The 14,404-nt window shown below is 32.1% G+C and overlaps 1 protein-coding gene and 3 long non-coding RNA genes across 5 annotated transcripts; 3 read left to right on the top strand and 1 right to left on the bottom strand.

Moving 5' to 3' along the window:
- Nucleotides 1-1,585: 1,585 nt before the first annotated feature.
- On the bottom strand, nucleotides 1,586-2,818 carry LOC107370951 (uncharacterized). The gene is made up of 3 exons (XR_001570718.3): nucleotides 2,548-2,818; nucleotides 2,336-2,457; nucleotides 1,586-1,904 (listed from the first exon to the last, which is right to left on the bottom strand). It is a non-coding gene; the product is annotated as an uncharacterized LOC107370951 (long non-coding RNA).
- A 143-nt stretch (nucleotides 2,819-2,961) lies between these two features.
- LOC149094076 (uncharacterized) lies at nucleotides 2,962-3,891 on the top strand. The gene is made up of 2 exons (XR_016199136.1): nucleotides 2,962-3,211; nucleotides 3,315-3,891. It is a non-coding gene; the product is annotated as an uncharacterized LOC149094076 (long non-coding RNA).
- Nucleotides 3,892-4,069: 178 nt separating this feature from the next.
- Nucleotides 4,070-5,836, top strand: LOC107370936 (uncharacterized). Its single transcript, XR_003083867.2, has 4 exons — nucleotides 4,070-4,801; nucleotides 4,877-5,271; nucleotides 5,418-5,584; nucleotides 5,698-5,836. It is a non-coding gene; the product is annotated as an uncharacterized LOC107370936 (long non-coding RNA).
- Nucleotides 5,837-6,680: 844 nt separating this feature from the next.
- LOC107371779 (uncharacterized) lies at nucleotides 6,681-14,404 on the top strand. 2 transcript variants are annotated; one of them, XM_015939943.3, is made up of 4 exons: nucleotides 6,681-6,804; nucleotides 7,551-9,474; nucleotides 13,069-13,128; nucleotides 13,579-14,404. In XM_015939943.3, exons 2-4 carry the CDS (start codon nucleotides 7,599-7,601, stop codon nucleotides 13,767-13,769), a joined length of 2,127 nt encoding a protein of 708 aa, XP_015795429.1. In that variant the 5' UTR covers nucleotides 6,681-6,804; nucleotides 7,551-7,598; the 3' UTR covers nucleotides 13,770-14,404. The 2 variants fall into 2 exon arrangements, with proteins under 2 accessions (XP_015795429.1, XP_089124392.1); XM_089268266.1 differs by lacking the exons at nucleotides 6,681-6,804; nucleotides 13,069-13,128; nucleotides 13,579-14,404 and adding an exon at nucleotides 9,604-9,746 and having other exon boundaries at nucleotides 7,340-9,474.

The following is a 14,404-nucleotide window of genomic DNA, read 5'->3' as shown; positions in this document are numbered from 1 at the left end:
TTGAACAATCAGTAATCATTTTCATAGATTAAATAATTGACATTAAGGTAAAAACAAAATGGTTAATTGTAGCTGCTGATGATTAATACAATTTCATTGTTATACTGTTCACTGAATTTATCATTACTTAAATGAGTATCAATATCGATACGTGGGTGATGATGATGATGATGTCGATTTAATATTTATTTGTGCAAAAACAAAAGGTAAATCAAAATCAAAATTTCTAATAAATTTTTTTCTTTTTTTCCTTTCAGGTTTAATTACAATCAAGATGCTTATTCAATGTATGGCTTCCAGGTTCATGGTAATTGCGTTTCATGGTGATATCACAATTCAAATATATTCAAACATGATGAAGTCACAAATGAATAGTCAATTTGATGGCAAATCACGTACCAGACGACTAACCATTAAACACCAATAATCATCGGACTCAAGCAATTGGAAACTTAATCATACTCGAATCGATGCTCGAATTGAAAGTGAAAAGCTAAAAGTCGATGATATTAAGGCAAATGATCATCTTTTTGGCTTCGGTTTCAAGTGGATCAACCTTTTACTCTCAATCATATATTCCATGGATCAATATCCGTTCATTTTGCATAACAAGTATTGTCAAGTTTCTAGTAAACTAACTTCCGTCGGTTAAGTAACAAAAAAAGGTTAACAAGGAGTCGATTGATTTTCGAATTCGATATCGAGAAATGTCCAAAAATGCAAAGATATTGAAAGATTTCAAAGTAAAAGTTATGATAATATTAATCAAATTAAAAGGATAACAACGCAACAGGAGACTTTCCGTTTTCATTATTAGTACCTGTACTATTAACTTCCGCAGTGTTAACCGTTTCATAATATGGACTTTTTTGCGTATTACTTTTAAATTTCCGTCATTTTTACTCTTTTTTTGCCAACTATTACTTTCTATATCATTTCATGTAAAATACACTTATTGTTATCATTATTACGTGCTGATAACTTGCTTGTGTTGGTGTTTAAAGGTATATACGCATAAAAAAACTGTTATTGTTATTGAAAGTGAAATTAATTAGTCTATGAGTCTTAAAACCTAACCCTAGGTTAACCCATATCAGAAGCTGTATTTAACCCAACCTTTCCTCTGATTAAGCACACCTAATAACTTTCACTTAACCAATTATTTGGTTTATAATGAGCTTACCAATGTAACCGGAAATTTTTAGTTTCCTACTTCTGTAAACTGTGATTTACTAATCTTTAATAATAAAGTCAATTTGATTAAAAAATGAGGTTTTACTCTTGCTGTTAACCAAATTGAATGCGAATGAATCTGATCAAAATGAAATGTTGATGCATATTTTTTGTTGACCAATAATTACAGTATTTTTTTACCATTTCAAGATTATCCTTTTTGCTTTCCTTATTGGTTATTAATAACAACGATAACATTTAACAAAATGCTGACCACAAATAGCCGCAAGCTTTTGTTAACTGTAACTACAAATTAAAAATCTGTGGTGAGTCAGTGAAAAAAGAGGAAAAAGAAACGAAACAACTCAAAGTTAATTTGAATTTTGGGTAACAAACAAAACTACAACATTGATTACATGTTTACAACCTTTAATTCAACTAATATACATGACGATTACAACCAACAATTAACTGGTCACATTGAAAGACAAGGGTCAAATTTAACAACAAGTAAACCCACAGTTAAACCAATATTGTACCCGTGTAATGACAGAAAGGCGCAAAGGCATGTTGAACGCAAAAAAGAAACGCTCATCTACAGACATCCAGAGTAAATGTTGATAATTTAATTGTAAAGAGCAGGTAATGGTAATCATCTAAGAAACTAATTATCCTTGATGGTTGAAACAAATGGAAATAGGTTTCTTTTGCTTTACCTGTTGAACCTTAAACTGTAATGAAAGTGTAAATGCACAATATAGGATGATGATTGAATCAAAAAGATGATAATGATGAGCCTGTTGATGATGATGATGATGATTCCTAAGAATCCGGATCTATCTTATTCATTTGTTTGATGGCCAAACCTTAAAGAAACCACGCAACAGTCTAATTACATTCCATTGGCATATACAACACATAAATAGGAACACCAAAGTGCCCAATATAACAGCCTCCAGGCACAATGGCACATCCCATTTATAAGTCACTCTCAATCTTCACCATCATCTTCATCATCATAATCATCATAATCATCATCATCATCGTCTTTATCATCTTCTTATCCATAAATATTCATCGTTTCCATTTATCTGTATGGAATATTGATATTCAATGATACTGGTATGGGCCATTGTATATGTAAAGACTCGTGTCCAATCACCTCTAATGGTTTACCAGTATTAGGTTTGATTAGTTGCCATTTATTCCGTATTTATTCACCAATTTTATAACCATTTACCATTTTAATAAGCTCAATGTTAATTAAAGCTGATTGTTGTTCAACTGTTGAAACAAAAAGAAATGCAGAAAAAAAAGTAAAACATTTGACCTTTTACATGAAAGCTTGAATGTAACTTAAAAAGCTTTACTCACCTTTACTTTGTGTGTTGACCAAGGTAAGAATGGTTCCTTGTATTATCATTGAAAACTGATTAACCTTCAGGTCGATGATTTAATTGATTACACTGTTTAAGGTTAATTTGTGTGTATATTTGTGTGTTTACATTTTTATATTTGAACACAGTAACACATTGTGTTACACATTTACCTTTTCCAATTTCCAAGTAATGTTAACTTGATCAACATAATGTACTTCTGTTAATGCGGGTTATTATTGTTGCTTGTTATTGTCTATTGATTCATTGTTAATAGAATCAGTTAGTTGAAACACACAAAAACACAAATTACACAATTATCAACAACAATTTAACTATAATTATTGTTGCTTTGTTATTGTAAAGATGGCATTTTGGTTTGTTCAAACATGGCGGGTTACAGTGTTGAGGTTAAAACCGTAACATTGGCAACAACAACGCTATTTCACAGTGAAATTTTCATTCTTGTTCAATTTTTAAATGTTTGTCAACCTTTACCATTTATAAATCATCAATCATTAATTTAACGATTTAGTTCAACATTAGTTTCACTTGTTTCATTCAATTGTAACCTTCCACAATAAACCAATACATGAAAATGCTTTCAAACAAAATCAAAATGTTTATGAATATCAAACAAGTAAATACATCTACATAACCAGGTAAAGTTAGAAAAGATATGAAGAAAAAAATGTTTTTCACCTTTTTTTTCTTCATTTTCATTAATTTACTGACTTTTTGCCCATTCTTTTATTTTGCTTACAGGTTATTATGAACATTTGTCCACATCGATGTTACATTGAATTTCAACCCGAATTTGGTTTTGCATGAAAAATGGACAATATTATCAACAATGAATGTGTAGTTTAACAGGTTACAAAAATATATTAACCAGTAAAATATGTATTGTTGTCCAGTTGGCTTTTTTTATTTGCATCTTTGGACATTTACATAGCTTTTTACATGGAATCCAATGTAGCGTGAAAAATTGTTTACCTTTTTTCGCTAACTCCAAAAATGGTTTCTGTTTATGAATTATTATTGAAATGAGCAGTGAGAAATTATGATTAGTATATTGCTACCAATGTTATTGTTACATTTTTATGTCCACGAGTCACTGAGGTTTTTGTTGAATTAACTTTACATTTGTTGTGTTTGGTGAATGAAGCAAATTATAAATCAAAATTATATGATCATGTGTATATTGATTAATGAATTATGATCATTTGGTCATATCCAAGTGTAAACAATCTCGATTGTCCGATATTGTACATTCAGTAAAAAGTTGAGCTGCAACTCCAATACAATAAACTTTGTCTCTATTGTATTGCATTTTATTAAAATGATAATGATAAAAATTTCTGAATCAAAATTGAAATGATTATTAAATGTAAAAAATATTTAGCAAATGTAAATCTATTCTGAGCAAAGAATTACAAATCTTAATTAGCAAATCTTCCCTTGACATTGTCGTTTGTCAGCTATCGTCTGCATCTCTTAAAGTCTTACTTTCCCTTTTGAACTTCAACTAGGCATCAGTTTCAGTTATAATTGCTCTTGACTTTAGACATTTTAGACTAAATTGTTCAGTATATCTGATTGTCGAATGTGATCTGCTGTGTTTTAAATTGTTTCCTTCATGTGTTGTAAAGTTAAACGGTTTGCATTTAAAGTCGTCATCTTTGGGTTGTAAAAGGATTATATCTCCCATCTACTTGGTTTTATTGACTATTGACTTTCTACCTGTTGCTTAACCTTTTTCCATTCCATGTTATAAGCTTTGAAATAATTGTGTCTCACTAACGAGTAATCTTCAATGTTCAAGAAAAGCCCGACTGAAATGCGCTGAGAGATGATTTTATTAATACATGAACAAGTTTGCTTTGGTCAAAATATATAGTTTCATGTTGTATCTATTGCATGGAATGGCAATGAAAACGAGGCAATGTTGAAACAATTGATACATTGATTGGAAAATAGCGAAATATCACTTTTCTTCACATTTAAAGTTGGACCACCATGACCATCTATTTTACCTGAAACCTAAAGACGATATCTAAATGTGCGGGAGTAAATAAGGATGGTGATGATGAAGCAGAAGAAGAAGTAGAAGGAGATAAGAATTGATAAAGTGTAAAGTGAATTGAGCGACTATTTATTGGTTTCTTCTTTCTCTCCACTGGAATATGTGAGAAGGTCAATGAAGCATAGAAGTAGCAATGAAGATGATGATAATGATGATGGAAAGAGAAGTATTTGACTACAAAAAGACGCGTTCAACTATGAAGTTGTATTGAATAGCATTTTGTTTATCCGATTTTGTCAAGGTAAAGAAGGAAAGCCAAAAAAATGTCTCCAAGCCGTTCCCTGTTTTAACAGGTAAACTTAGCGATTTCTGGTTCAACTTTGATATGATTTATACATTCACCAGTGAGCGTTATATTCCTCTCTATCTTGGATTCAAATTTTTTTACTTCTTTACTCAAAAAAAAGTGAAGCAAAGTAGAGTAATTTAATTGTAATGATGATGGACCATACAAGTAAAGCTGATGCAGAAACGGTAAATGCAGTGAGAAGATAAACTTGAACTAAACCAAATTTAGAGTTGGCGGAGATATTTATTATTGTTTTGCCTTGTTGTCAACTGATCCGTTTTAATCCGCTAAACGATGACCGAATTAACGAAATGAATAGACCAATGGATAATCCGATATAAAAAAAGGTAATAATATACACATAAGACGTGTACAAGAAACACTTCTTACTTTTACCTGTTTCCCTCACATAATCTTAATACTCACCAATTTATCATAATGTTAACTTTAAATCCGACTCAATTGATTCTTGATTCACTTCTTATGTTTACAGTTTAACCTTTCAACTTGCGATCAAAACAATATTCAATCAGAAAAGGTCACATGAAAGGAGCCAAGTAACCAGACCCTTCCGTTGATAAACCTCCACATCATTCAACCTCATTGGACCGGATACATTGATCAAATAATTAATAATCGTGTGGCTTTTCCTCATCCCAGGTAACTATTACACTATTTTTTTGTGTATAACCTTAAATAATACTAATGATAAATAATTTGTAACCTTTCCTATTGAACTAAGTTTACCTTTTTTTGTTACTATTTGATTACAGGTTGTTCATCTTGTTACCTTTCATTGGCCTTTATTGGGTATTATTTCATTATTATACCTTTCATCGATATCATTATCCTCATCAAAGGCAACATCAACATCGACATCATCATCAGGAGTTAATAAAGTTGACTGTCAAAAAAAGCAAAAGGAAAAAAGATTAACTAAAAATTAACTTCCGAGAATAATATAATTCGTATTTAGTTAAATGTTGAACCCTCCCAGTGTTGATAAACTTGTAAAAAAAGCGCTAAACGTAATGAAAATGATAATGAAACGGAAATCACGTTGAAATGGGCTAATCAATGGGCTCATGCCAAACGGGTTCCGTTGATCATTACAATAGCTCTTTAGGTCAATGGGCATTTACTTTAATGTTAAATTAATTTGATTCTGTTAACATTAGCCGATTAATTTTTCGCACTTTGATTCAATTTGGACCGGGCAAAGTTGCACTATTTCTGTGCCAACTTGACCAATCAAATTGAATAAAATGCAGATTCATACAATATCGCATTCTTATTATTAAATATACGAAACATTTTGATAATAATGATTGCATGAGCTTAAATAATTTGTTAACTGGTTTAGATTTAGGTTATTTTTATCTGTAAACTTAATCGGTTAATGATGAATTTTTGTTCCTCAAATGATTACACTTTTGCCTAAATATTGCATTATTTTTCTTCCTAAGCCTTTCAACATTTAACCAAACGATCAATTAACCTGTTGCTAATCAAATAAATGAATAGTTTAATTGCACGTTGATGATCAATAACCATCAACACAATTGAACGCTTCATGATAGTTGACTGGTTCAATGTTAAACAAACACACAAGTTTCAAATTAAAAATGTATCTTGAAAGGTTTACAATTATGATAATAATGATGGTGAAAAAAATCATTTTTAATAAGTTGAATTTCTTCTCATTTGTTGAATAACAGAGAAAAGGAGAAAGAAATATAATAAACTAATTAAAATGAACATATTATTATTATTATAGATTGTATTATTAAACTTGTCAAGATAATTTGTTGTTTGGTTATTATTTTGTTGAATGTATATTTATATGATTAAAAAAGAAACAAAAGAAAAGGTAAACTCAGGTAAAGTAATGAAACAAATTGATGTTAAATCAAGTTCAACAACAAGAAGAAACAGCCAAAAAGATCATTATGATATTTATAAAGTTAATGTTAAAAATAATAGGAAGAGATGTCTCATGATAATATTTTTTAATAATAATAATAATAGTATTAATAATGATGATAATGTTGATAATAATGATGAAAATGATAATAATGATAATATACAATTGCCTTTGATCTGTTGTTATAGCTAAACTGATAATGTGAACAAGGCGGACTTGGTCTTGATGCTTGTTAAATTTATTCAAGAAAATGGGCTTTACTCGAGATTCAAGGAGGAGTTTAAAGTGGCCTGACGAGAACGGAGAGAGAGAGACAGAGAAGGAGGAAGAGGAGGATGAAAGATGATAATGATGAAAGAAGTCAAGAGAAAGAGAAAGAGGCAAAAGAAAGAAGAGAGATGAAGATAGAAGAGGAAAAGAGAGTGTGAGTTACAACGGCAAACCAAAAGTGACCTGTAAACTTGTTTCTCAGTTGCAAGTTTGATCTCTTACTATCAACACGGACAGTTTGAAAGTTATCATTTAAAGTAATCAATTTGAATCGGTTTAGCCTTGCATCTTTAAAATTGAACAACGCATCGATTTACCTTTACAATTTGTTTACCATCTCAACTTGATCTTAATTTTCATCTTAATTTTATACTCATTTTTAAAATTTGTTTTTGTGAATTGTGATTAAATTGTCTTAATTGTTTTCCATAGATTAACAATTATAATCTTACATTGGATACATTGGAAACGTGAAATGTTATGGAAGTTGATTTGGAGCGTCGATGTTCATCCAATCTGATTCCTGAATGGACTGATAAAAATTTGTCCGCTGATATGCACTCTCTTCACATACAAAATTGCCTCTCCGGGGCTGCAGCTCTAGCTGCATCGGTACACCATCACCATCACCATCATCACCATCGAGGTCGACCTTATCTGACTGAACGAAATGATCCTTACTTTGATCCAAGTGCCAATGGTACACCAAGTCATCATCCCTACCATTCGCATCATCCATCACACCATCACCATCCAACTCATCCACACCATCCATCATCCCTTATGTTTGGTCATCACTCGTCACCATTCACACCAATTGCACCTCCACCTCCACCAGCACCATCTCAGGTTACCTCTTCCTCGTCAACTGCAAGTCCTGGACTTGGTTCTTCATCATCCCCTTCTTCTGCAAGTTCACCCAATGGGTTTCGTGTTCCTGGTGGTTCCCATCACAATTCATTTCATGGTCTCACTTCTTCATCTCCTTCCTCGTCATCACCCTCCATGGCCTCAAGTCCCTCATCCCTGGTCACAACAAACGGAAATTACACCAATAATAATAACAATCTACTTGCACCTTCAACTGATTCAATGTGGGAAGATATTTCAGCCAGTATTTGTGATGATTTTCCAGTTGAAGTGAAAAGTGAAACTGATAATAATACTCATCAACATCATCTTCATCATCACCTTTTAAACCCTTTAACCTCTTCAGGAACAACAACAAACCATCATTCCAATCATTCACAATACTCATTTCGTTCGGCTCATGTTCCCCTCATTCCAAGTCCACCTTCATCATCAACCTCTTCAACCTCATCCTTCCTAACCTCAACCAATGGTACCGGTTCAACATTCAATCAACACCAATCCTCATCCAATAATAACAACAACAACAACTCTAATAGTAATGTCAATAATAATAATAATAATAGTAATAATAGTTCCAATAATTCCTCATCAAACTCATGTGGATCTGGAGCTCAAAATTTGAATGGACGTCATCATTCCAATGGAAATGGTAACTCATCCAGTGATAATTCTAGTGGAACAATATTCAATAATCTGGGCTCAAAGGGTAACTCAGCATATCATTCAACCTCTTCAAGTATGTTATCACCATTGCATGGACATAATCGCATGTTACTCTACATGCCACCCACACCACCCAATTCCGAGCCAGGTTCACCATCAAATCAGCTTCACTTGACTCACAATGGAATCCACCATCAACAACAACAACAACAATTAAATACTCAAAGATGTGTAACTCCCAATGGTAGTTCATCAACATCAGCAGCTGCCCCACCTCCACCACCTCCATATAATCCAGCCTCCGGTCATCCAATGAGTGGACCCACTCCTGGTTCCTCTGTGCCTGGACATGTTCACCTTTTATCAGGTCCAAATCATCATCCAATGCACACCTCTTTGGGCACACTCACATCATCCTCGTCCACCTCATCTTCAAATGTTTCATCAAATAGTCATGGTTTAATGAGCCACTCAATCAACTCAAATCTCGGTGAGGGATTAACACCGGTAACATCCAATACGGGTTCAATCATTTCACACCACAACCATTCTCACCATTCACATCACCATTCCTCACTAGCTGCTCACCATTCCCATCATCACAATAACAATACTAATCATCATCATCACCATTCTCATCATCCTTCCAACCGACTAATCAATGGATCAACGACAACAACCACATCAACCTCTTCCTCTTCATTAACCACCACAACTTTATCCTCTTCATCCGGACAATTGATTCTCGGTACACAAAAGTATAACCGACGAAATAATCCAGAACTGGAAAAAAGACGAATCCATCATTGTGATTATAATGGTAAGTTAAACAATTAACAATTCAACAATTCAGTTAGTTGGTTAGTTACGGTCAAACATTCATTTCTCTCTTTTTTATTTCACTCATATTTCAATGAAACAAAAATTGCATGCAAACATTGATTACAAGCATTTGCGTGATAATTCAAAAGAAAAGTCGAACGAAAGTTAAACAAAAACAACGCTATTTTTAATGATGAAATGCACATGAAAAAAAAGTGAAGCTTCCGTTCATCTTGTAACACTTTCATTTTTGAAGGTAAAAACTTGAACAATCTGATAAACACGCGAGTCACAGTAAAGTTTATCATGTCAACAAGAGACACAAAAAATAGTCGAGAAAAGGTAAAAAGAAGGAAACCAGAAAAAAGAAGATGAATATGAAGATGGCGATTGATGGTGAAAAGGACTGAGCAATTGTAAAAGTACAGAGCCAATTATTAAACGCACCTTAAGGTGACTTGAACAGTAGAAGCTGAAGCAAACTGAAGAGATGACAACCGCAGTCTCCGATGAGTATAATTGGCCTGTAAGAAGCAAACTGGCAAAGCGAAGGGAAGATGAGGAAGAAGGTGAAAAAAGATGAACATCACTTACTTTTTTATGCTGTAAAATTGTTATGAACGTTTAGTTATCGGACTGGTCTGACCATTTAGACCTCTTAAGGCAATCGCCTTCACATCTTATTTTTGTCTCCTTTTCTTAAGACCATTTTGTACCTCAATTTTAAGCCTATTATTGGACATAAACTGTCTTGTTTCCTTACTTATCTTTATACCTTTTAAAACTGTGTGTCCGCTGGTCAACCTTCATTCAAACGTATCTTCAACTGTTCAACAGTATCCATACTCAATGAGTCAAATGAATAACTCCTATAACAAGTTATATCCTAAGGTGTAATTCAATTATGAGGAAAGATGAGTGTAAGATGAAAATTATGAACAAGAGGAAAAATGTATTTCCAATTGTCGGATTGATCTTTACATTGTTATACCTTTGATACAACACTTAACCTTGTTAGGTCAATGGACAAGTTACATTATATTATAATAATAAGTTACCTGCTGTAAGTTTCCGGTTACATTGGGTGATCAAAAAAGCAGGTAACATGCAGTGAGAAATGAAATGATAATAACGAGGTAAAGTGAAATTTGTTTTGAAAGAGAAAAGAAAATGTTTTTTCTTTTCTTTTTCTCCTGTTTTATACTTTTCCTTTCCTTACCATTTCGTATTCAAGTTTGTGTGTGTCTTTGACGTTGAGAAAAGTTGAATTAGCAAAGGAAATGAATAAGTTATTTAGTGATAAAAGGAGTGAAGGAGGAGGGTGGGAGTGAGAGAGGGTAATGGACATTAACTAAGGTTAGTTAATTGTTATGATGAGAGTTGGAAAAATGTTAATATCATTGTTACCCATTGGTTGGTTGTATTTGTATGTGTTTAAGCATTAACCTGTTCAAATTAGAAGGTTTAAGAAGAGTAAAAAACAAAAATATAAAAAGTCTTGAATGTAAAAAGGTTTACTTTGATGGAGTGAAAAGGGTTAAGACATTTTCTTGAAACTTGTTGATCTGCATCACAATTAACGTCGAGAGAAGTTCTTGTTGATTCATCTTCTTATTCTTGTTTAGTCTCTTGACCGCACCTTAAACATCATCATTTCCAGTTTCGATTAAATGTTGACCATCAACATTCATTTCCCAGAGAAACAAAAAAATATGAACAAACAAAACGGACAACAACGGACAAAAAACAAAACCAAAGATTTAAGGTAAACATGAGTTGACAATTGTTATTGCACTAAATTTGAAACAATTGTTAATGATACAAATTGTCGTTTCATTGTCAATCCTGTTGTCTGTTATTGTAACAATTTATTGTTAATTGACTAGTTAGTTGATTGAAATGATTTGTTGTCTTCAAATGATATCTTTTTGGCTTTCTGTTTTTTGATAACATTTTTTATATGCATAAAGGTGTGTTAACTTGAATTATTAAAGGTAAATTGAACTGGATTCAACTGCTGTTGGACCCTTTAGGCATGATTATCAAATCAAAGACTAAACTTTTCGTTCATCTTTTCTTATTGATGATCAACTAAAGGCCTTGGGACTTTTAGTAACGGAAAACGTTTCAAGTTAATTGTAACTTCGTAAGCATTGAACTAATAATATTTTTGTATCTTAAAATGGCAAGCTCAATATTAACCTTTTGCTTTGCTTTCATTTTTTTTGTCATTTCGCATGAAATTTTTACAGGGAAATCTGGGAAAAATGACAATGAAAATGATGAAAGGAGGTAAAGATGAATGAATATCAGGAAGATGGAAAGAAAAAGAAAAGTTGAATTCAAGTCTCACGAGACTGAAGTTTGGACAATGTTTAATGAACGTATAGTTGAAGAGGAAGACGAGAAAAAAGAAGAAGATGAAGAGGATGAGGATGAATGGAAAGAAAGGGAAGAAAGAAACCAGTTGACAAATTAATTGTCCTCTAAAGGTTTCTCCTTCGTAGTTTCGCTGTGAAAAGGTTATCCTAAAAAATCGTTGAATGTTCAGTTTCATCTTCCACCTTCTTCTCTTCTTTCTCTTTGTTTACTTCCTCTAATTAAGACTGATTGAAGACTTGAAGAGACGAAAAATGATGTGTTCAAGAAAAGCTCAGCATGAAACTTTTCCCTTTGCTTTCGCCATTCTCTTCCAATGCTTTTTAATACCTTCAATTGTCCTCAAGCTGATGCTTATTAACTTTACCCTTGGTTCACATTACCTGTTCCAATAGTGTTAATTGTAAGGTAAAATAATCAAGTGAAAAAAAGTCATTTCAAATGAACAGGTAAACAACAGCAATGTTGAGTTGTTTGTGAAGGTTCATTATCAACTTGAGCTTTTCCTTTTTTCTTCTCTTCTTTTTCACTTTATCATGGTTAACTGATTTATCCCTTTGATTCTCATTATTTGCATCAAATGACAATTTATTAATAAGTGTTACAATCTGTAAGAGCCTTTCAAGATTCACTTTTGTCATCAACTTTAAGCGTAAAGATGAAACATTTATTATCAACAAACAATGCACTTTTAATTTAATGAAGTTTCCCTTTGAAACAAACCAAAAGTCAGGTTAATTGAGGTGGAGCAGACTGTAAATTTATCATTATTCATTCACCAATTACAATTGATGCAAACCATCTGCTGATCAACGAGAAACTTGACAATAATTAACTTTAATTGATAGCATCAACATTACACTAGAGTCAACTTTCTAGGTTAGTCTTGAAGGAGTTAAAGCAAAGCTAAATTTATCCAAAAATGACACTTTCTTTGAATCCCTTTTTTTTGAACCGGCAACTTTGAAAGTAAAAACACATTTTTAAAAATGATTTGGTAAACAGTTTAACCTGATTTGGGTGTTAATGTTGATTGAACAAAGGTGAATAACAATGTTTTGAAAAAAAGAGAGAAACTTGAATGGATAATAATAATCAAATATTTAACCAACAAAGTACAAACTGATAAAGTAAATTGAGTGAATCAGTTGAATACACTGTTAATATTTACCTATTTATAACCTTGTCTTTTCATCTGTTTCATATCATTCAGGTTGCACCAAAGTGTACACAAAGAGTTCTCACCTTAAGGCTCACCAGAGGATCCACACAGGTAAATATACCTTTTCAATTGGTTAATCAAAAGCAATAATGATAATGATAATACTATACAACAAGCAAGGCAACCAAAACAAAAACAAACTCCTATACAGCAAATGTTGAGGTTGTACTTGAGTAAGTCAATGTTTCAAGTAAAAGTCACGATGTTAGGCCTTCTTCAACTACTATTATCATTACTATCATCATTATCATCATTATTATCATTGTTATTAACATTATTATTATAATATCATCCCATTATCATATTATTATTGCCATTAGTGTCTTTAACCTGCACCATTATCACTTGTTTTTGCATCACATTTCACCATTTCCATTGTGTTTTATCATTTATTTATTTTCCTCTTTTTTTTGTTTCTTTTTTTCTGCATTTATTTTCACCTTTTTTTGGCTCTTTTCTGGTTCCTCTTTGCATGATGATTCTTGCTCTTTGCATGGTTAGGCGAGAAACCATATAGATGTAATTGGATGGAATGCCAATGGCGATTTGCTCGTTCCGATGAGCTTACTCGACACTATCGTAAGCACACTGGAGATAAGCCTTTCAAGTGTAAAGTTTGTGAACGATCTTTTGCTCGCTCAGACCATTTAGCACTTCACATGAAACGCCATTTACCCAAGAATCACAAATGAATTTTCATTGCACATCTTTTTTTTTGCTTCATCCCTCATTTGTCTGGCTACTATCAGACAGTCAAATAATCCTTCATCTTCATTGTCATTCATCAGATCGTTACAATTCATTGGGAAAATTGATGATCAAGAAACGCCAAAAGATGCTCATTATTATTCCTAATATTTTGGTTACCTCATTTTAATGCTCATTATCATTATCATCTTTGATTATTATGTATTAAGATTATCTGACCACCTACTTACAAATTGTGTATATATTATTATATTTTACACCAACTCTTAAACTCCCGGTTGATCAACAATCAGAAGTCAAGCTTGTCAATCTAATATGTTTGCTTTTTTTTAGAAAAAAAATTAACATTTCTCTTGTATTATATTGACTATTTCAATCATTTACATCATGATTAGTATCAGTTTTTTCTTGGTATTATCATCGTCATTATAATCATCATTTTTTACCATTTTTATGCTATTTTTATTATTACAAGAAACGTATATTTTTAACTCTCTCTCTCTCTACTTTTTTTGCATTATTATAACAAGCTAATTTGTATGGCTTACAATTTATATAAGAGAATGGTGTATTAAAATTAAATTTAAAACATGATAATAAAAAAACAAAATGTCATCAA

Source organism: Tetranychus urticae, chromosome 2, assembly GCF_039701765.1.
Source record: "Tetranychus urticae isolate SD_2017Ah chromosome 2, NJAU_TeUrti_SD_1.0, whole genome shotgun sequence".
NCBI classification, from domain to species: Eukaryota; Metazoa; Arthropoda; class Arachnida; order Trombidiformes; family Tetranychidae; genus Tetranychus; species Tetranychus urticae.
The sequence above is the reverse complement of the archived record's forward strand: the minus strand, read 5'-3'. Positions and strand labels throughout refer to the sequence as shown.

Coding starts and splice junctions, on each gene's coding strand:
- LOC107371779 (XM_015939943.3), top strand. CDS start 7,599: ATGGAAGTTGATTTGGAGCGTCGATGTTCATCCAATCTGATTCCTGAA. Junction 9,475..13,068: donor CCATCATTGTGATTATAATG/GTAAGTTAAACA, acceptor CATATCATTCAG/GTTGCACCAAAGTGTACACA. Junction 13,129..13,578: donor TCACCAGAGGATCCACACAG/GTAAATATACCT, acceptor TTGCATGGTTAG/GCGAGAAACCATATAGATGT.